General features: G+C 50.0%; 1 protein-coding gene across 2 annotated transcripts in view; it reads right to left on the bottom strand.

Moving 5' to 3' along the window:
- The window catches only part of ITGA9 (integrin subunit alpha 9), a 344865-nt gene that overhangs the window by 75619 nt on the left and 248771 nt on the right, over nucleotides 1–20475 (bottom strand). For both annotated transcript variants that reach the window (XM_086720437.1, XM_086720438.1), the window contains exons 19-20: nucleotides 7043–7129; nucleotides 2982–3061 (exon numbers count right to left, since the gene is read on the bottom strand). In XM_086720437.1, coding sequence (XP_086576563.1) covers nucleotides 2982–3061; nucleotides 7043–7129 — 167 coding nt within the window. The remainder of the gene's footprint in view (nucleotides 1–2981; nucleotides 3062–7042; nucleotides 7130–20475) is intronic.

The following is a 20475-nucleotide window of genomic DNA, read 5'->3' as shown; positions in this document are numbered from 1 at the left end:
GAGGATTTCTGGAGAAACAGCTTTTAGAGAGAAGTGCTTGTGAGGGCAGGGTGTCTGCCCTTTCAGGCTTCAGGGCACCTTGATCAGCACAGGGTGCTGTGGGGTGGGGGGTGGGGTGCATCCCCAGAGAATGTAGGGGAAGTCGTCTGGCTTTCCCTCTCCTGGCCCAGTGAAGAGAGAGGGGCATGAAGAATCCAGAGACCAGCAGGGCTGAGGCTACTGAGTAAGGACTCTGTGTGAGAGCCCGTGTGGGGTCCCCTTTGGTCCCGTCCCTGAGGGTAGCCTCAGCTGAACGGGTCTCTAGCTGTGGACAGGCTGAGGTTGGAGGATATGAGGAGGGAGAGCAGCTGAGAACCCGCAGCAGGGGGCTGGCTGTGCAAAGGCAAGAGTTAGCTTGCAAACACCCCTGCGGCCGGGGGAGTGCAGACACCAGCACCTGTTAAGGGACGGGCACTTTTCCTGCTTCACACACACCTCCCAGAAGCCCTGCTGTGAGCCTGGGGGGCTCAGGAACTCTCCCAGGGAAAGAGGGGGCAGGAGCAGCATCCCTGGAGGAAAGCAAGACCATTCCCGAGAGAGACAGAGACAGAGACAGAGACAGAAAGAGAGAGAAAGAGAGAGAGAGAGAGAGGCAGGTAGGTTTCCCTTCTGCCGCTTGCCCACCCTAAGGGGCGAGAGCCTTCACTTTAAATCAAATTTTGATTATTTCAAGGGACACCTTAATCACAGGTTTGTGAATCTGCTGTGAGGCTTGAAGTGACTGAGACCTCAGAATACACCGGACTGTCCTGGACCCCCTCCTAGGACAGCCAAAGAACCAACCCCCCCCCCCCCCCCCGAGTGGGCTTAAAGAGAGTACAGGACAAAAAGAAGATGCTTTAGGACTGCCGGCGAATGTGTCCCGCTTGCTGGATGAATCCCGCTGTCTCCCGGTCTCTCGCTGACGTTACGCAGTCATTTGCTCATTATCTGTCCCCCTGCTACCAGCCCACTGGTTCCCCAAGAGGAGGGGCTGTGCCAGTGTCTTACGCAGCACACTGGCTTGTGGGAAGTGCTCGGACATTTGCAGACTGAAGGGGCGAGGCGTGCCTGCCCTCGCTAGTTCCTCTCTCCTCCCCTGTAGGAAGCTGCGTGTCTGCCTCCAATCTGGAGCCTTCTTGAGACGGTTTGGGATGCAAGACTCCTCCTCACTCATCCAGGATCCCTCTCAGCCCCAGTTTGGTCCTTTGCCCATGACAGCCACTTGGCGATCGTGCACGGGGGGTGGGCAGATGGTCCCAAGCATGACTCTTGCTGTATCTGGGGGCTGGAGACATGGCTGAGCTTGTTATCCCGTGTGGCACGTCGCCCCTGAGCTGGCCCCAACGGGGCTCATTTGAAGAGTCCAGGACATGTCACTCTCTAGAATTGTCATTCTCAGCTCCTGAGGGCATTCTCCTCAGAGGAAGGCTTGGGTTAGTTTCATGAAGCTGAGCTCGCTGCCTCCCTCTGCACCCCAGATCCTGCGGATTTTCAGGTCGGAACCCTGTGCCAATAACCTTGTGACTCCACAGAACATCTTTCCCTGGTTGACTTTTGGTCCTTGACCGCTCACTCGGTGTCTGGCCTTCCGACTTCCTGGCCTCTATTAATCATGCAGGTTCTTCGTTTTGTTTTCTCACCTTTTTCAGTGGTCCTTGCCTGACCTTGGCCTTCAGGGCGTTTGGTTCAGATCTCCAGACCACCTCCAGGATGGACTTAGGACTCGTGGCATGAAAGTTTGTTTGGAGGTTAAGGCAACTATAGATAAGACATGATAACTGAACGCAATGCGTGCTCCTTGACCGGACTGTGGACCAGTGAAAAGTGACTGAAGAGTCACTGGGACGACTGGGACAACTGGAACACAGACTGTAGATAACAGCATTGTATCAGCAGTCATATTTCCTGAATTTGCTAACTCTGTGGTTATTTAAGAGAATGGCTTCCTTTAAGGACGTGCACCCTGAGGTACTTACGGGAGGGAGGCATGACTTCTGCAACTTACTTCCAGATGATTAAGAAAAACACACACACACACACACACACACACACACACACACAGAGAATGAGAAAGCAAATGGAGAAAAGTGTGGCCGCCGGGTGATGCCGGGCAAAGGCTATGTGGGAGTTCCTTGAATTACACTTGGCAACATTTCCGGTGAGTTTAAAAAATCATTTCCAGAGAAAGAAAATTCAAACCACAAAGGTATAGGCTTGGGTGTCTACCCTACAGCTCAATCGAAGCTTTTTTTTTTTTTCCCTATTCACCCACCTAAATACCTCTCCGTCCATCCCAGCTGTCAGCCGACTGCTACCCCGATGGCGCTTCAAGGTGCGCGTGGGTCCTGGCTTGTGGAGGCAGCTGACAACCCCCAAGGCCCTTGGGGCTCGAGGATACATTGCAGAGAGAGGGGCGGGAGCACCGTGCGGAGGGCAGGAGCCGCCCTGCATCGTCCCCCCGCCCTCACTATCGGCCCACAGGTTTTCTAGGACAAGCTCTCTCTTGCGGAGTAGGTCTCGGGGCCTCTGACCACGGGCTCGGCCAGGCCCTCCGACTGCAGGGCCCTCTCCCCACATCAGGGAATGCAACGGTGTGCTCGTGAGAAACAGCTGACTCTGTCCGACAATCCACGGGGGAAGTTTGTGAACAAATCCGCCACGTGAGCTTGGCTCAGAATCCTCACCTCTCCCGGTCTGTCTCTCCTTGGCTGTAAAAATCATCAGCTCCAACTGGATGATCCCCAGACACTCCGAGCTCCGTCTGGCCCGGTAGCCGCATAAGCAGAGCTAGACAAGCGCCACCCCTGAGAGATGTGGTTCCACCCCGCGGCCTGGGGCTTCACTGCTGAACTGTTTCTTCCTCCTCAGCGTCCTGAGCCTCATCAAAGCATGACCTGGCCATGTCCTCTCCCATGTGCATAACTCTGTTATCTTTGAAAAAAAAATGAAATCCCCCTTACCTCTGAGCGGTAACGATGAAGCTAAGAACTTCCTCTTCCCCAGACACGTGGCTGGTGTCAAAGATCACGCTGAATTCATACTAGGGGGAAAAAAAAGTGACACCTGGCGTTAGCAGGCATTCTGAACTTAACCGCTACAGTCTTCTGCAGTTTATGACCTCTGGAAGCCCACTTGCATGACAAGCTTTATTTTTCACGTGTATCTTTCTGATTGCCAGGCCAGAGATACAGCTTTAGCAGTAAAGCCAAGCCCGGAGGGTGCTCTGGTGAGAGGCAAGCTGTCCTTTACAGCAGCTGGGGTTCCCTAGGAAGTGATAGGCTTGTCCTTTAAACCAGGCACCTTTCTAAATATCACTCACACACCATCTTCCTAAAGTCTGCAACATCTGCATATCGTATCACCTGTGTCATTTACTTTGTACTTTCCCTGCCTTACTCTTTTTGTTTAAAGACTTTTTTTAATTTATTTTGAGAGAGAGAGAGTAGGGGGGGACAGAGAGAGACAGAGAGAGAGACCCAAGCAGGCTCCGTGTTGTTAGCAAGGAGCCCAATGCAGGGGTTGATCTCATGCCCTGAGCTGAAATCGAGAGTCAGATGCTTAACCGACTGAGCCACCTAGGGGTCCCTAAAGACAGGAAAATTTCTATTCCCGATCACAGATGGGAACCAGGGTCGCTTACCATTAAGAGAAGACTGTCATAAAAATAAATGAAAACAATGCATTCTGTTGCCTGCTGAAGGCCCTGAGCCGGAAGGTCCACTCTATTTTGGTGAGAGGGAGATTAGCAAGTGACAGGGAGGTGTTAAAACACACGCCAACACTATCAGAGACCTTCTCCTGCATACGATTAGGGAAAAAGGGTGTTGAACAGGTAATGCCTGTCTCACTGAGAGTCAATGTCCTTGAGTGCAGTGTCCCTGTTCTGCCTAAAATAATCTCGGACCTACAATCGTCTCAGGTACTCCCAGGGGTGAGCATCCTGTGACTGGGGGCAGACCACCCTGAACAAATGGTTTTCACCAGGTACATACTGGGCATTTGTGGGAATGTGGGAGGGGCCTCTGGGTAAGGGTTATAAAACCGGGCTCCGCCACAAACTATGTGATGTTAGCCAAGGCATTCAACCTCTTTGCATTTCAACAAAAAGAAGAGATTGGACAAAGCGATTTTTTTTAATGTTTATTTTTGAGAGGGAGGGAGGGAGGGAGGGAGGGAGGGAGGGAGGGAGGGAGGGAAAGACAGAGTGCAAGCAGGGGAGGGGCAGGGCGGCGGCGGGAGACACAGAATCTGAAGCAGGCCCCAGGCTCTGAGCTGTCAGCACAGAGCCCAAGGCGGGGCTCGAACTCATGGACCTCGAGATCATGACCCGAGCCAAAGTCGGATGTTTAACCAACTGAGCCACCCAGGTGCCCCTGGACAAAATGATTCTTAAATTCCACCAAGCTCTGAGAGTCTCTGATTATTTAATATGTAAATATTTGGGTTCCTTTATGACTAATGCTAGGCACTAGTCTAACTTTGCAACACTGGACTCAACTGCCCTGAATGCTACCTGAAAGTAACGGACGTTGGACCATTAAATACAATGTATACTGGACATCCCTCTCTGGACGGAAATTTCTGCTGCAGCAGGGGTTGTTAGTTTCCAGGGAGGGTGGGGCATGGAGACGGGATGGGAAGCAGAGCTGGAGGACACAAAGGAAGGGAAAGTCAAGGGTCTTGTCCCAGCACAGGGTCAGAACTGGCAGGAGATCGGAATTAAACACACTAAAGACCCAGGTGAGGTCAGAAGCCAAAACCAGAGACGGGGGCCTGGGAGAACGGAAGGCCGGAGACTGGGCGGGCTGGTCATGACCGACGGAAACTTGTGGCCTACAAAGCAAGCTGACGGTGCTATCACGAGGCTCTGCAGGTGGTCTGCAGCCTGATGAGCCACAGGGTCTCAGGCACAGGGGAGGGCAAGGTGGGCACGGAGAGAGGCAGTTCCTGTCCCCACTGTGTCATTTCTTGGGCCTTCTCCAGGGACTCACCCCTAGACCTCCTGTCTCCAGGTTTAGGGTCGCTATGGTTTCAGCCTCTGTATGTGGGAGGAAGGTAGCGGCATTACCAAGCTGGGAAAAAATCCAACTTTCCAACGTTCATACTTCTGTTGGTTCCCATGACTATTTTGAGAGTTAATGAATTTTGACAAAATTGAATGCTTCCGAATTCAACGTGGCTTTGTTTTCACTATATTCATTTTTATGACTACATACCCTCTCTTTATGGTAAGCGATCCTGGATCCGTACATGGAAGTGATAAAATTTTCCTCTTAACGTAATCTTTAAACTAAAATTAGCCAGACACACCTTAGGTTTGATTTGGGATACAGGTTGGATTTTACAATGAAATGGCAACTGCTACTGTTTTTTCAATTAAGTCTATTTTCTGTTGCTGAAAAGATTTCAATTAAATTTGTGTGTGGAGGGGCGCCTGGGTGGCGCAGTCGGTTAAGCGTCCGACTTCAGCCAGGTCACGATCTCGCGGTCCGGGAGTTCGAGCCCCACGTCAGGCTCTGGGCTGATGGCTCAGAGCCTGGAGCCTGTTTCCGATTCTGTGTCTCCCTCTCTCTGTGTCCCTCCCCCGTTCATGCTCTGTCTCTCTCTGTCCCAAAAATAAATAAACGTTGAAAAAAAAAAAAAAATTAAAAAAAAAAAAAAAATTTGTGTGTGGAGGTGCCATGTATGTTTCCACAGGGCAATCATGTCCAGGGTTCAGGGTGTTCCTCCTTCTCCTCACCCTACCTGGAGTCTAAGGGGATGTGGCCAGGGTCCGGCCAGCTATTTGTAACTCGTTTTCTTTCTTTCTTTCTTTTTTTTTTTTTAATGTTTATTTATTTTCGAGACAGAGAGAGACAGAGCATGAACAGAGGAGGGTAGAGAGAGAGAGGGACATACAGAATCCGAAGCAGGCTCCAGGCTCTGAGCTGTCAGCACAGAGCCCAACGCGGGGCTTGAACTCACGAGCTATGAGACCATGACCTGAGCTGAAGTCGGACGCCCAACTGACTGAGCCACCCGGTGCCCCTGTAACTCATTTTCTAGGGGAAGCTACATCATCCCTTCTCCTGGGATGATTGTGGACAGAATGAGCAACAGAGCAGGAGAGGGGTTAGAAATCACAGATGTAAGAGCCACTGTAGTTTGGAGCAGACATATTCAATGAAGGGTCTGAGTGATTTGCTAGGAAATAAGCAAACCTTCTTTCTCACTAGAATATTCTCACAAATGGTTTGCAAAACAGCTACCAGGTACTGGGACCAAAATGCCTTGGAGATTAAAACAATTTGATTCTATGACAAGGGGGAGGGGAGGGGAGGATTAAATTTTCATTTTTTGGGGTGGGGGGGGATGTTCGGCAAAGGAATGTGAAATTTCCTTCAAATCGTAGCAGGAAAAAAATAGCTTTCATTTCAAAAGGCAGACCTGATCTTCTAGATCCTAGTTTTGCTTCCAAAAATCACATCTTCTACATATCTTTGCATATTCTTATAAGGCTGGCATACACCAGAATGTTCCATGAATGTTTGAATATACTGGACCATGACCACATTATTTAAGCTCAGAAAATTTGGGTTCCTATAAATGCCAAAGTGACTCTAATTTCTTTCACTTAAAAAAAACAAAATGCAATACCAGTATTTATGTTTTAAGAATTTTATGAGGTCTCTTCAGAAAATTTTGAGTACCCAGGGGAGTGACAGAACAGTAGGTCACTAGCCCAGACCACGTTTCTCCTATGTTGTCTCTCTCACAGTGGCATGGAATGTCCCAGAGAAAGATTTTCAAGAAGGCCAACCAGACGGGGCTTGCCCAAGTCCCAAGGCCATGGTATGTCTCTCACATTCAGGGTACGTCACGTGGATCAAAGGGGAACATGTGTCCAGGGCCCCTGGGGCGCCACTGCCCAGGGCAGGGTTGTGGAGGAAGACTGAGGGTGGGGGTGCAGCTGACCGGGCAGGTGGCTGATGGGAAGGGCTGGGGGCCTCTGTGAAGGAAGTGCCCTGTATCTGCCCCTTACCTTTGACTTGGACCTCATGAAAGGAAATCCCACGCTGCATTTGAGGAAGTCTGATTCCAGCAGTTCACAGGAAATGCCCATTTCCTCCTGAAAGAGAAAAAGCACCAACGGATGGGCTGGCTGTGTGGACAGATATGTGTAAGTGGCCTCCGAGAGGCAGATCGAGACTTTAGCAAACACAGTCCTTCTTTGGGGAAGTTCCCAGACAACAGTCACTGCTGGCTCTGGTGGGAGGGGAACCTGGGACCAGGCCCAGTCCCCTAGCCCTCCTCTGGTGGCCCACCCTACCTATGGTCCCCCTGGGAAGGGAAGCAGGTGCCCAGGACATTCTTAACTAATGTTTCGGCTCTGAACCCCGGTGCTCTCCTGGTAAACTGAACCAGCCGCACGTGAGCTGGATGTCTCCAAAGGTTTGGCTTAAAGACAACAGGACACTTTCTGGACGCTTTCTCCTAAGCCCACACTCGAATCCTGCCTTTCAAGGTCTTGCTAGTTTTGGAAAGACAGACTCTAAGGAAAATACACACCAAGGAGGTGTGTGAGGGCTATGCAGGGCCCCTGCAAGCCCGCCCAGGTACAAGGGCAAGGAGAAGTTTCCTTGGGTAGCCCACCAGGGCTGGACCCTACACACGGTGGCCCGAGAAAGCCAGGAGAGGGGTCGTGGCGAGCTGCTGTCTTTCCACCTGTGTCTACAACACAGGGAAGCCAGGAGGCTCTTCAGAACCCACAGCATCCAAGTTACTGAAGCCAAATCAAGACTTCCAAGGGGAGACGGTATGTTGCAGATTCTGGAGAAGGCAAAGGCACAGAACCAGCGCTTGCTGTGTGTCTAGAGGCCAGGACACCAAAGTTCAATGAGGTCATGTGCCTTCTTGGTGCACTCTAAAGCCTGTCTCCTTCTCCATTCCACAGCTCTGATTTTCTAGAGGGAATAAGCATACACATTACTATTCTACGAACACCCTTTACTATTCTACACCTCTCTTTAAGTTGTCCCCACTATCAGGAACACTCTTTCTCAGTCCTGCTTCCAAGGCTTACTTCATGCATCTTGGCACCAAATACTCACGGGTGCTAAGTTCGCACCCAGAGTATGGAAATGGCACAGGATTCAGAACAGACCCTGAGCATCTGTTGGGTTAGCTGAGTCAGCATATCACCTACCATGATCAGTGTGAAGGGCACAGGTCTGAAAGATGTCACTCCTGTCCTTGAAGAGCTCATAGCTTAGAAAGAAGAGACCTCCCAGCAGAGAAACTGACATTTACACGTCAGAGTGAGGGGCTGCTCTTGGAGCCTGGGGGTATGTGTTGGCAATTTCGATAAGGAAACCAGAGAATAGCTTCTCAAATGCTGTCTCGAGACCTGCATATCCCAAAGATTGGTCCTAATGATTCACTGTGGTGGCTTTGTCACCATCCCCTTCCTCATATTCCTCCCTGCAGAAGCAGAGTCCACATTGGCCCAAGGAGAAGCTCCTTGAAATCCCAGCTAATCAGCCTGTGGGCATCAGAGGCAGCGAGCCCAAGCCTAGGTGACGCTGACTCTCAGTTTCCCTGGCACAGTTCCCGTTCATACCTGTCATGGGTATAATTACTCTCAAGAGCATCCCAGCATGTATATAAATTACACGATTATTCAACCTAGTTCCAAACTCCCTTTGTGAAGTTCAATACCCCACTAGAAATCCCTTTCAAAGAAGGAAAGAGGCCTGCCTTCCTTCCTTCCTTCCTCCCTCCCTCCCTTCCTTCAACTTAAGAGGGTGAGAGAAAGTAAGAGAGAGCACACACACGTGGGCAGGAGAGCATACGAGTATGCGTAGCAGGGGCAGAGAGAGAGAGAATCCCAAGTAGGCTCTGCAATATCAGCACAGAGCCTGACATGGTGTTCAATCCCACGAACCATGAGATCATGACCTGAGCCGAGATCAAGAGCTGGATGCTTAACCAACTGAGCCACCCAGACGCCTCCAGGAGAGAGGTTTTCAATTCAAGTCAAAGGTCTATCTGTTCTTGAAATAAAGATTTATTGCCCCAAAGACCTTTTTAGTTTTTGCGTGAGTGTGCAGGAATGACCGTGGCTTCAAAAACTTGCTCTGGCACTTGAGAAGCCCTTGGTTTTCTTGGCCTTGGCCTAAGATTGCTTTTGATTGATTATTCAAGAGCTGCTGAATTTATTTCTTTTTGTTAATTCCAAAATGCTAGAAAATAACATTGAAGCCAGCATTTCTCGCATTAGTCTAACTCTTTCTGTCACTCTACTCAGTCTACTAGAGATTATAAAATTCTGGTTGGATCTTGGTGGGGCTAAGCAGAAAGAGCAAACACCACAGACCTCTCGGGGATTCAGAGTGCTCAGTGTACGATTCATGATTCATGAGCTCCTGGTGGTGCTACAGGAAGGGATATCATGCATCACCCTTCTGCTGCCTGTCAGCACCAATACGGCCCTGCTGGGGTCATTTATTTCCATACCCTGCTCTCCTACGACAGTTGTGAAGTACGCAAACACCGTGGCTCCTTGTATGGATGGTGTGGGTGCTTGCCCGAGGACCCCTTTACTACGTGGGTTCAATCAGCTCCCGGCTGAATGGGAGCCGCTTCGCCCGGGGGCTTACGACGCCCTTCCCCGCAAGGATTCTGCAGCCTGTGATTGGCATGGGTGCAAAAGGCCATCCCTCTGCCTCCAGGTGAGACCAGCTCTGCTGTGCAACTCGGGTTCCAGTGGGATTAGGTTGAAGCAGCCTCCAGCTGACAGCACATCCGTTTGGTTCCTTCCTCTGCTCCATTCATTCCGCTTCTTTCCAGAGCATTTCCCTAATAAATCGCTTGCACGGAAACGCCCAGCTCGGGTTCTGCTTCTGGTGAACCTGACCTCACACAATACTCTGTAGAGCTGAGGCTCCCGGCACTGGGAGTCACTGGAAAGTACGGGGCATTTGGTCTCAGGTGAGGAAAGGGAATGCAAGGGGAACCTACAATGCTAATTGGTCACGTTTAAATCCACACTCACCAAGAGAAAGCTTTCTTATCTGCAGTGAATAAAATCTGTGTAGCCCCGCCCAGCCAGGGGAACAATTTACCCCAAAGCAGCATCGCGTCCTCTTTGTTCTGGCTTCACGTTATGCCCAGCGCAGAACTGAAAAACAGGCTTATTATGGAGCCGTTCGCCCCCTTGGCAGGGGCAGGCACCTTGTAGACACAGAGACCCAGTGAAGTTTCAAAATAGTGATCTACTGGGGGTTGCTCATCACTTCTGCCCGGCTCTTGGTACCGTACCGCCAGGAGGTAGGTGGACCAGGTGTCTCCTTAGCTCCGCTTTTCCCCATGTCCCAATCGTTGCTTACCCTGACTTTAGGTTAGAAAACACAACTTTGTCACTGTCGCAAGACTTATGATGACCAGCTCTCAGCTGACTGGGAACACGGACCAGTGAACAAACTGTCTCCCTTTGTCCCTGATTGCCAGACAGTGTAGACATCTGATGACCCAATTCAAATACGGTACAAATTTACTGCGGAGGGAAACGAAGCCCTTGCTGCAAAAAAAAGCAGGCTTTCATGAAATCAATGAAAGTGATGTTGGAAAACTGCTCAAACCACCGAAAGCCACTGATAAATCTCGATCTGGCTGAGTTTAGGTTGGTTAACTGATAATTATCCCTGGATGACAACACTTTAAGATGCTTCCAAAGATATGGATTTAAATAAAAAAGATCAAGAGAAGTGCTTGGAAAAAATACACCCTTGTAAAATGACCCTTTTGTGATTGTCCGAAAAAAAAAAAAAAAAGGCAAAATCTGAAACAAAGAATATTACCTTATGATATAATAGGAATATTCACACCCAAAACCTGCCTATCTAGCACTCAATTTCTTTGTCTCCAAAATTAACATGTTATTTTAAAGATGCTAATAAAGCAAATAAGCTTTTGCCCTGGGTCTAAGATATCCTTGACATTATAATTCCAGTGCGACAAGGGCTGTTAAATGTAGGATAATATAAACTTATTTCCATAATTTTTAGTTTTCTTCTTCTTTTAACAAAATATTTTAAAATGTTTTATTTATTTTTGAGAGAGAGACAGAGCACCACTGGGGGAAGGCAGAGAGAGAGAGAGAGAGACAGACAGACAGACAGACGGACAGAATCCAAAGCAGGCTCCAGGCTCCAAGCTGTCAGCACAGAGCCCCACATGGGTCTTGAACTCACAAACCGTGAGATCATGACCTGAGTGGAAGTCAGACGCTTAACCAACTGAGCCACCCAGGCACCCCTAGTTTACTTTTCAAGTAAACACCCAATCAAGTCTGAAAAAAGTTTTTTACTCTGAAATTTTGGATCTTATTCTAAGAAGATTCACATAACTGGCCTTTTTCCCAGTCCCACTTTTCCTTGGCTAACAAGAATATCCAATACCATAAAATGCTATCGGGGCTTCTCCCTGGAGATTAAGTGATTCAATTTAAATTAATTTTTTTTTTGTAACCGACCCGCATTACTCTCAGGATCAGGAAAACATCAATGAACATTTTCTAGAACACGTGATGAAAAGCATACTTGGTTTATGCACATTTGCCTCTGTATCCTCGATGCCTGGCACCGTGCCTGGCACTTAGGGGCTCCTGAGTTTGCATTTATTAAATGAATGGGCCTTGGATGGTCGAGGATTCGGATGGAGGGACTGCAAGAAGAAGTTCATTCGCTGGTCTGCCTGGCAGGGGCGATGCTTGCCTTGGCAAAGTCCCCCTTTCTTCCAGACATACCTCAGCTGTCCCAGGCCTGGGAGCTTGGCCGGTGGAGTCAAGCCCCAGTCCTGTTTGTAACGTGCAGTGGTTGGCAAGAAGAATCAGACAATGAGGTTAGGGAGCCTCCTTGGACTCCTTCCTCCCAATCACACGCCATCTCATTTCATTCTGGAGTGTGCTTTATTTGACTACCAACACAGTGCTCTTTGCGAGCAGCGTATCTGCAGGGTCCGGGCAAGGGCTAGGCACCCGCAAAAGTTTGAAATTTGACTTCTCATTTTCTAGCTTCCTCATGTGTCTGTCAAACTGAAGGTGACACTCATGTCCCCATGTCTGGCTGCCAGTCTAGCAATTTCGTGTTCATCTAAGATCTCCTCCTCCCACTTTTTTTTTTTTTTAAGTAGGCTTCATGCCCAGTGGGGACTCCAACGCAGGGCTTGAACAGACAACCCTGAGATCAAGACATGAGATGGAGTCAGACACTGAACCGACTGAGCTACCCAGGCACCCCCTCCCCATTCCTTCTAGGCACTTGAGGTGTGATCCTTGTGAGCTGGTGAGAGAGACCTCCATGTTAACTCAGCTAATACAGAATTCGGGTAAATTTCAGAAGCACTTTATCCCCAATTCCCTAATCAACCGAGGGCTCAGAGGTTAGCGGGGGTTCCCAATAAGTTGGCCAACTGCGTTAACATAGAGAGAGTTTATTCCCAGGAAATACTTTATTGGCCCCATTTGACCATGAGTCAGCCTGAGCCTCACCAGAAAAAACAGTCCTATTCCTAGAAGGGAATCCTTTGGGACGGGGCCCATGAAATTCCTACCCAAGAAGAAAACCACATGGGCTTACAGCATAGAAAGTGCACAAGTTAGTGTCCCAACTTTAATTACTGGCTCAGGTCTGCAACAGCTATGTGTCCTCAGGGAAATTAACCATCCTTTCCTTAAGCTTCTGTTTCCTCACCTGTCAAAGGAAGGCAAAACACCTGCCTTATAGGACTCTGCTGGTGCCGATGGCCGTAAGCATGGAATCCACAGATGGCCCCTACTCAGTAATGGCTTACTACGCGCCAAGTGGCTCCTCTGTGTGGTAGCTTCCCCTCTGATGCCATTTTACAAGGAGGAAACTGGAATGCCAAGCAGTGACATCGCTTGCCCAGGCGTTCCTAGCTGGCACCGTAACAATGGATCAGAAGGGGCCTGCGTGGGGAATGCCAAACAAGGAATGGACAAGGCCCCCCTTTCCCCCTCCCCCGAAGAATCCATGGAAACCAAGCCTAAAGGCAGGGAGCACAACCCGGCGAACCTGGCACATATGTTACGATGCCAAATATGGCTGATGGCCTGGCAAGGCCGGGTCCGTGGTTACAGACCTCCTGCCAGGCGGGAGCCGGCAGCTGAGCAGCCCAGGGCACCAGAGATGATCACCCACACACAAGTGGGGCGTTGGGAGGAACGGGGTAAAGAAAGCGCGACAAAACGAGTGCCTTTCTCAAATTTTGTCAAAACCCCGTTGGGCAGCCAGGGCGCAGGCCATGCTGGGTTTGTTCTTTTCACGCTTAAAAAAGTGAAACAAGCAGGATCTACTGTCGGGACAAATGTTTGAGACGGACGAACCGTGTAACTGTTAACGCAAAATTCCCCTCTGACGTGAAGTCCTCGAATTTGGTGAGGAATTTGGTGACTGCACTTTAAGCAACTCTGAGCCAGTCACAGGCAGGGGGATGTCAGTGGCAGGTAGGTCGGTTGGTCACGGTCACGGGAGGGAGGAGCAATTATCTGATCCAAGTGGAGCCAGGCGTCTTCTTCCCAACAGTCCTCTTGGCCCTTAGAAAATAGTGCTTTGAAAGCTTTAAAATGAGTAAAAATACTACATTTTATTTTTTTTTTTTAAATTTTTTTTTTCAACGTTTATTTATTTTTGGGACAGAGAGAGACAGAGCATGAACGGGGGAGGGGCAGAGAGAGAGGGAGACACAGAATCGGAAACAGGCTCCAGGCTCTGAGCCATCAGCCCAGAGCCTGACGCGGGGCTCGAACTCACGGACCGCGAGATCGTGACCTGGCTGAAGTCGGACGCTTAACCGACTGCGCCACCCAGGCGCCCCTACATTTTAAAAGCCAATATGAATTAGAAATGAGTTGAATAAGCTTATTCCTGTAACATGTCCCCCTTTGGTGCATTACATCAACCCCATATAGAGCTAATCGTTACATTTTCACAAAGTGCACACAAATAAAAACACCTCCCTCAGTGCTGGGGGTTGGTTGCTCCCTTTGGAACCACAGGGATATGAACTTGAGAATACAAACAAATCAAAAGAAATCAGCCAGCTCTAACTGAAAAGCCCAAAGTGCAAAGAAAGGTGAGTAAGCCATGCCTTTTAAGGCTTAAGACATCATGATTTGATTTTCATCTAGGAACTTTGTCCTTCTGTTAAACAGAGGCAATGTCTTGTCTTAGATTAAAAAAAAGTTTTTTTTTTTAAGGGGCGCCTGGGTGGCGCAGTCGGTTAAGCGTCCGACTTCAGCCAGGTCACGATCTCGCGGTCCGTGAGTTCGAGCCCCGCGTCAGGCTCTGGGCTGATGGCTCGGAGCCTGGAGCCTGTTTCCGATTCTGTGTCTCCCTCTCTCTCTGCCCCTCCCCCGTTCATGCTTTGTCTCTCTCTGTCCCAAAAATAAATAAAAAACGTTGAAAATAAAAAAAGGTTTTTTTTAATGTTTATTCATTTTTGAGAGACAGAGCATGAGGAGGGGAAGGGCAGAGAGAGGGGGAGACACAGAATCAGAAGCAGGCTCCAGGCTCTGAGCCATCAGCACAGAGCCCGACGTGGGGCCCCAACCCAGGGCCCGTGAGATCATGACCTGAGCTGAAGCCAGACGCTCAACTGACTGAGCCACCCAGACGCCCGCAAAGAAAGATCAGTAAGCCATGCCTTTTAAGCCTTAAGACGTAATGATTTGACTTTCATCTAGGAACTTTGTCCACCTGTTAAACAGAAGCAACGTCTTGTCTTAGATTTTTAAAAACACGCTTTCTATTCTTAGATTAAAAAAAAAAATAGTTCCCAGATTTTGCAAATTCTTCATCAACCAAGAATTCAAAGTTGAATTCTATCTCACAAATCAAATTATTTCGATTTTCTTTCACTCTTTTTTCCTCTTCCCTACAGGTTGGCTGGAAAATCAATAAGGTGAGGGCCTCTCCGGAACCTGCCGGAAAGAATTTAACATCATCGGGGCATAAAAACAATGTAGGAGTGGTGTTTGCACGAGAAAGGAATTAAGTGTTTGTAGGAATTCAGTGTTTGAGGGGTACTTATTAAAATCCTGGCCAGGAATCTTGGTGTTAGAGATGTACTAACAGTGAAGAGTTTTACCCCACCTACAAACCCGCTTAACACTCCTGCCCACTCGAAACCCATTTTCAAAGGACTGTGCCAGGAAGGGCGTTGCTACTCAAAGTGTGGTCCTTGGACCTGCAGCATCACCGACACTTGGGAAACGTGTTAGAAATGCAGATTCTCAGGTCGGACCCCAAACCTGCTGAATTAGAGTCTGTATGTTAACACGATCTCCAGGTAGCCTCTGTGATCGTGACCATGTGAGAAGCACTGCTCTACATCACTGAGCTCACCCGCTCAGGAAACAAGAGTGGAGACCACCTTCCTCATGCTCCCCACCCTCCAGAAAAATATGCACACGGCTGATGTTCTTTGAGGGCTACTGCGTGTGTGAGGACACACTCTTCTGGAGCTGGAGATCTGCCCATTCCCATGTCCCTGATCTAGGTCCCCCCCACAGCAGACACTGGGACAAGGATTGGGCTACAAGTCCTCTATTTGGGAGGCGACCCCAGGGCAGGAATGCCACGGATGGGTGAGAAATCCGGAGCGTCTACCCTTCAACATCCGACTCTCCTTGTCTGAGTTGTCCCAGGAACGCTGACCGTCCTGCACTCCCAGCCCCTCGGTGCTTGAGCATAGCACACGCCGGTCGCCGAGAGCGCCGCGGGCAGAGGGACACAGGCCAAGCCTCAGCTTACAGAGGAGCTGGCAAAGGTGGTCTCCAGGATGGGTGGAGGGGATATTAAAGGACTTGGCCATTACCTCTCCCGTCCTCTCCCCTCTCCACAAGCAGTTGGTGCGGTAAGCTGTGCACCTAGAACACAGACAGCTACTGATGAACTCCCCTTGGCCACAGATGAGGAGATGGGGCCTCAGAGAGGACCTCTCCCCGCCTACTGTTCTCCACAGGGCATGCTATGGGCCGGCGAAGGCCCATCCCTGGGGCCAGCCGCTGACTTGTTTCTTCCATCTGGTTGGTGCGTCCACTTAGCTGCTTTTGGACACACCTCAGGACTCTCCTTAAAGAACTGGCATCTTCTTTTAGAATGATCCCTCCCTCCTTTTTCTTTCTTTGCTGCCATTACACATCAGCTCTAACGTCCTCCCATCCAGACCAGCACAAGCCCCCTGTTAGTGGATGCTCTGCTCTCGGCTACTCCCCAATCTGTTCTACAAGCTACTCCGGGTGAATCCTTTGTTTGCTTTTAACCTTTTAACCTTCAAAGGTTATTACCAACCAACACCCCTCACTGGTTTCTGACGGGAGGATGCACTGGAACCAGCTGGAGCCAGGGATATCATGCGCAGTTGTGTAGGCTGTTTACTGCACCAGAGAACTAGCTGAGGGGGAGAAGGGCTGAAAACCAGCTCACGGCTGCTCTCAAATCCTGCTCCTGGCCAAGAGGCCGCGGGCCACCAGAGGGGGCACTTCTCTCCAATTTGTATGACAAGTGCTAGAAAGACCATGTCTAACGTGGAAAGCTTTCTAAAAAGGACTCAGGTGGAGCCCTGACGCAGACCCAGTGAATCACGGCACACAGCCCGGGCAAGCATTTGCCGAACAAGCTCCCCGGGGGGTTCCAACGTGCACTCGAATTACACACCCTCAAAGGTTAGATTACATTACAATCATTGTTCAAGATGCAGATGGAAGGCCCCACCCTCCAGAGTGGGGTTCCTTAGAGCAGAAGCAGGGTCAGAACACGTGGATTTGGAATCATCTGAAGCACACAGACCCCAAGGGCTAGGACAGTCACTGCCTTTTTGGAGGTTAAGAGATGGAGACCCAGACTGAAGGGGGGGGTAAAAAAAAAAGTGCTTTCCTTGGGTTCCAACTCGTGAGGACAGAACACCTGTCAATGGGTCCCACACTGCCTCAAACGGGAGCCTCACACACTGGAGCCCCCATGCCCTCCAGGAAGCAGCAAAGAGAGGCGAACTCCAGAGACCAAGGCCAGCGCCAACATGGGTGCCCGCCTTCTGCTGCCCCCAAGGAAGCCCATCCATTCATTCAACAAGTGTTTCTTATTTTGTCTGAAATGGGAAACAGCTCCGGCAGAATAATTCTTATGTACGAGAGACGCGTGTTTTCTGTTACGTCTCACATTCTTTTGTTCGTCCTCTCATTTAATAATTGTCTGCTGAGCAGCCCTGCTGTCCTTCACTGCTCTTATAAGCAGGCCCCTGTTGCCTCCCAGGAGGTGCTCCCAGCCTGCGGGGAGGGAGAAGGACCCAGCTGCTGGAGGAAAGACCTCTGTATACTCACTCCTGTATGATGGCTGCCCGGGAGTGATGCACTCGATGGGCAGAAATTGAGCTCCCTGTACAAATCCAGAACACGGAGGTCAAAAACTATTACAAATGACGAGCAACTCAAATTAAAAAGTACTCTTCATAGGGGCGCCTGGGTGGCTCAGTCGGTTGAGCGTCCGACTTCGGCTCAGGTCATGATCTCGCAGCTTGTGAGTTCGAGCCCCGCGTCGGGCTCTGTGCTGACAGCTCAGAGCCTGGAGCCTGCTTCGGATTCCGTGTCTCCCTCTCTGCCCCTAACCCACTCGCATTCTGTCTCCCTTTCAAAAATAAATAAACATTAAAAAAAATTTCAAAAACTACTCTTCCTAAAATGGCAAGATCTAGCTGAGGGCCCTCTTATTCAGAACTGTGTCTCGCAGACTAAATAAGGCAAACAGGTCCCTGCGGGACTTACGCTCCGTTATTAATTTACTCAACAGGCATTAGTGGGCTAATCTCAGGTGCCAAGCATGGAGGTACTAAGCAAGCCTTCCTGTGAAATACCAGACGTAGAGCGACTGCCTTGGTGGCTGATCTAACAGAGCAACATACACCAGTTGAGGACTCGAGGTGTAGGGAATGCCCACGGGAAGGTCAGAGAGGAGAGCACAGGCTGTATCTCAGGATGTTCCAATTGCTCACATGCCAAGGAAAAAGCCTGGTACCAAGAACCTTGAGTATCAATACCAAGATTAGGACAAGAGCAAGTTGGGACACCCGGGTGGCTCGGTTGGTTAAGCACCCGCGACTCTTGGTTTCGGCTCAGGTCATGATCTCACAGGTTCGAGCCCTGCGTTGGGGTCCATGCTGACAGCGCAGAGCCTGCTTGGGATTCTCTCTCTCCCTCTCTCTCTGCCTCTCCCCTGCTCACTCGCTCTCTCTTTCTCAATAAAGAAATAAACTCAAGTTAAAAAAAAAATAAAAAAATAAAAAAAAGAAGCAGCAGCCTGTTTTACAGCACTGAACTGAGAAGGGCCCTCTACTGTAACTAAATGCTAATGTCATGTGTCCTTTTTGTATTTTCAAGAACGCTATGGGGAGTGTCCTGGTTTTCTAGGATTATGGTTGGCTTTCTCTATATTTGGTTTCAACATTTTCAGTTAATTGGCCAATTATTTAAAATGACTCACACACACAAAGAGTAAGGTTGCTTTTGGTTGTTTTAATGACTAGGTTTTAAGTTTAATCTTGCTGGAGTTGTTTGTAAAAGATCTGAATTTTCCTGGTTCTCTTAAAAAAAAAAAAAAAGGTGAGCCGCAGGTTCATAACACTTTCTCGGGGCCCGTGTGTTCTGAACTTGTTGTTCTGACACTCGTGATGTCAGAAGCTGGCTTTGGTGGCAGGGGACCGACGCATGGACTGCCTTCTTTATTACCTCCCGAGCCCTGACACTGCAAAAGTAATCGGCTGATCCGCACTTTCTGTGCCTCCGTCTGTCATCTCCTGGGTGTCTCCCCGACAGACAGTTTTTGCTCGTTCTTTATTCTCCCTTGGACAACGTTTTCATTTGTCTTGCTTTCCACACTGGGTTTTAGTTCCACTTCAGCGGGCTAGACTGACCACACAGCGCCCCGCTCACAGCAGGGCAGAGGAAGGGTCCACAGCGCTGGAAGGGCCCCCTCCCCCTCCCCATGCACCTCTACACACACACACACACACACACACACACACACACACACACACACACACACACGGCCGTGCACACACAGCAACTCTTTGTGAAAGGGGAGATAGAGAGATGGCCGTGCTTGGGAATTCCCATCCCCTCGGGGGAACTCTTGCCCTGATGGGGGTGCGCTGAGATGTGACTTGTAACTCTGGGCCAAAGTTACCCACCTTCTTTCTCCTCCACCGCCCCCCACCCCCCCCCACCCCCCACCGAGATCTTCAATATACCTTGCTTGGCCTCCTTCTCCACTTCCCTACTGGTTTCTCCTGGGAACACTTCCTAGTATGTTACTTTTGCAGGATGCCTTATCTCAGGATTTCAATCCAGGGAACTCAGAGACCATCAGAGAAACACCCAGGTTCCCTCCTCTGTCTGTACTCCAGGTAGGGGGAAGGCGCCAGTGGGAACACTTCAGGATGTGAGCACATGGCCTCCCGGGCCTTAGAAAAGCTCTCATTCTCTCTAACGCACGATGCCGCGCTGAGCTGCTTTACTGGGAACGTCCGTTCCAACCGAGCAGACCGGGATCTTTTAAAACAAAGAATTCCACCCGCCCAGCGTTAAGGGTGCAAGCTAAGACGGCGGGTGCAGACTTATGTGACTCATATATTGATTTCAATCCACTTAAGTGCCTCTTAAACATAGACTCATTTAATTAACGTTCCTAAGCATTTTCTCTTTGTCCACTTTGGGAAGGAGGCCTCCCACGCTGCCTGCACCAGGCTCCGGGAAGGGGCCCTGAACGGCGGGCTGCGGGCGGGTTAAAGCCACTCTCCTCTTTACAGAGCTTTCCAGGGGGAGGGCCCCGGGGGCCCCGTGAGCTTCTCGACCTGTGATTGCACAATGAGTTTTTTCACACTGACTCGGGTTCAGGTCGTGGTTCTACCACTTGTCCAGTGGTGCCTTAAGAACCTCCCTGTAAAAACACAGAGAGGAATTCCTACCCCACCAGCTTGCTGTAAGGACTTAGCCAATCACTTTGGTGCTGCCACCGAGATGCAGGTGGTTGCCACTCAGCTCCATGGGGGGGGGAGGGGGGGGACTTTTCAAGTGCTTCCTTCGCTCTGAGCGGCTACATTTGGGGGCAAATCCTTAGGCCTGTTTAAAGTCTCTCCCAGAGCTCGACCCTCAACCTGGCTGGGCTGCCTGAAAACTAAGTGACACAATCAACGTGCACTGAACTCTGACCACATGGCAGGCTCCGCCCTAGGCGCTTTGTCAGGACAGACGGGTTTATGCTTCTCAACAACCCTGCGAGGTAAGTATTAGATCATCCATTTTGCAGAGGAGCACCTGGAGGCCCAGGGAGGGTGAAGGAACCGGTCCGAGGCCCCCCCCCCCCTCCCCCCCCCCCCGGCAGCTGCGTGTTAGCACCAGAA

Source organism: Puma concolor, chromosome C2, assembly GCF_028749965.1.
Source record: "Puma concolor isolate L17-30 chromosome C2, mPumCon1.1.hap2, whole genome shotgun sequence".
Classification (NCBI taxonomy): domain Eukaryota; kingdom Metazoa; phylum Chordata; class Mammalia; order Carnivora; family Felidae; genus Puma; species Puma concolor.
This window is presented reverse-complemented; position numbering and strand designations above follow the sequence as displayed.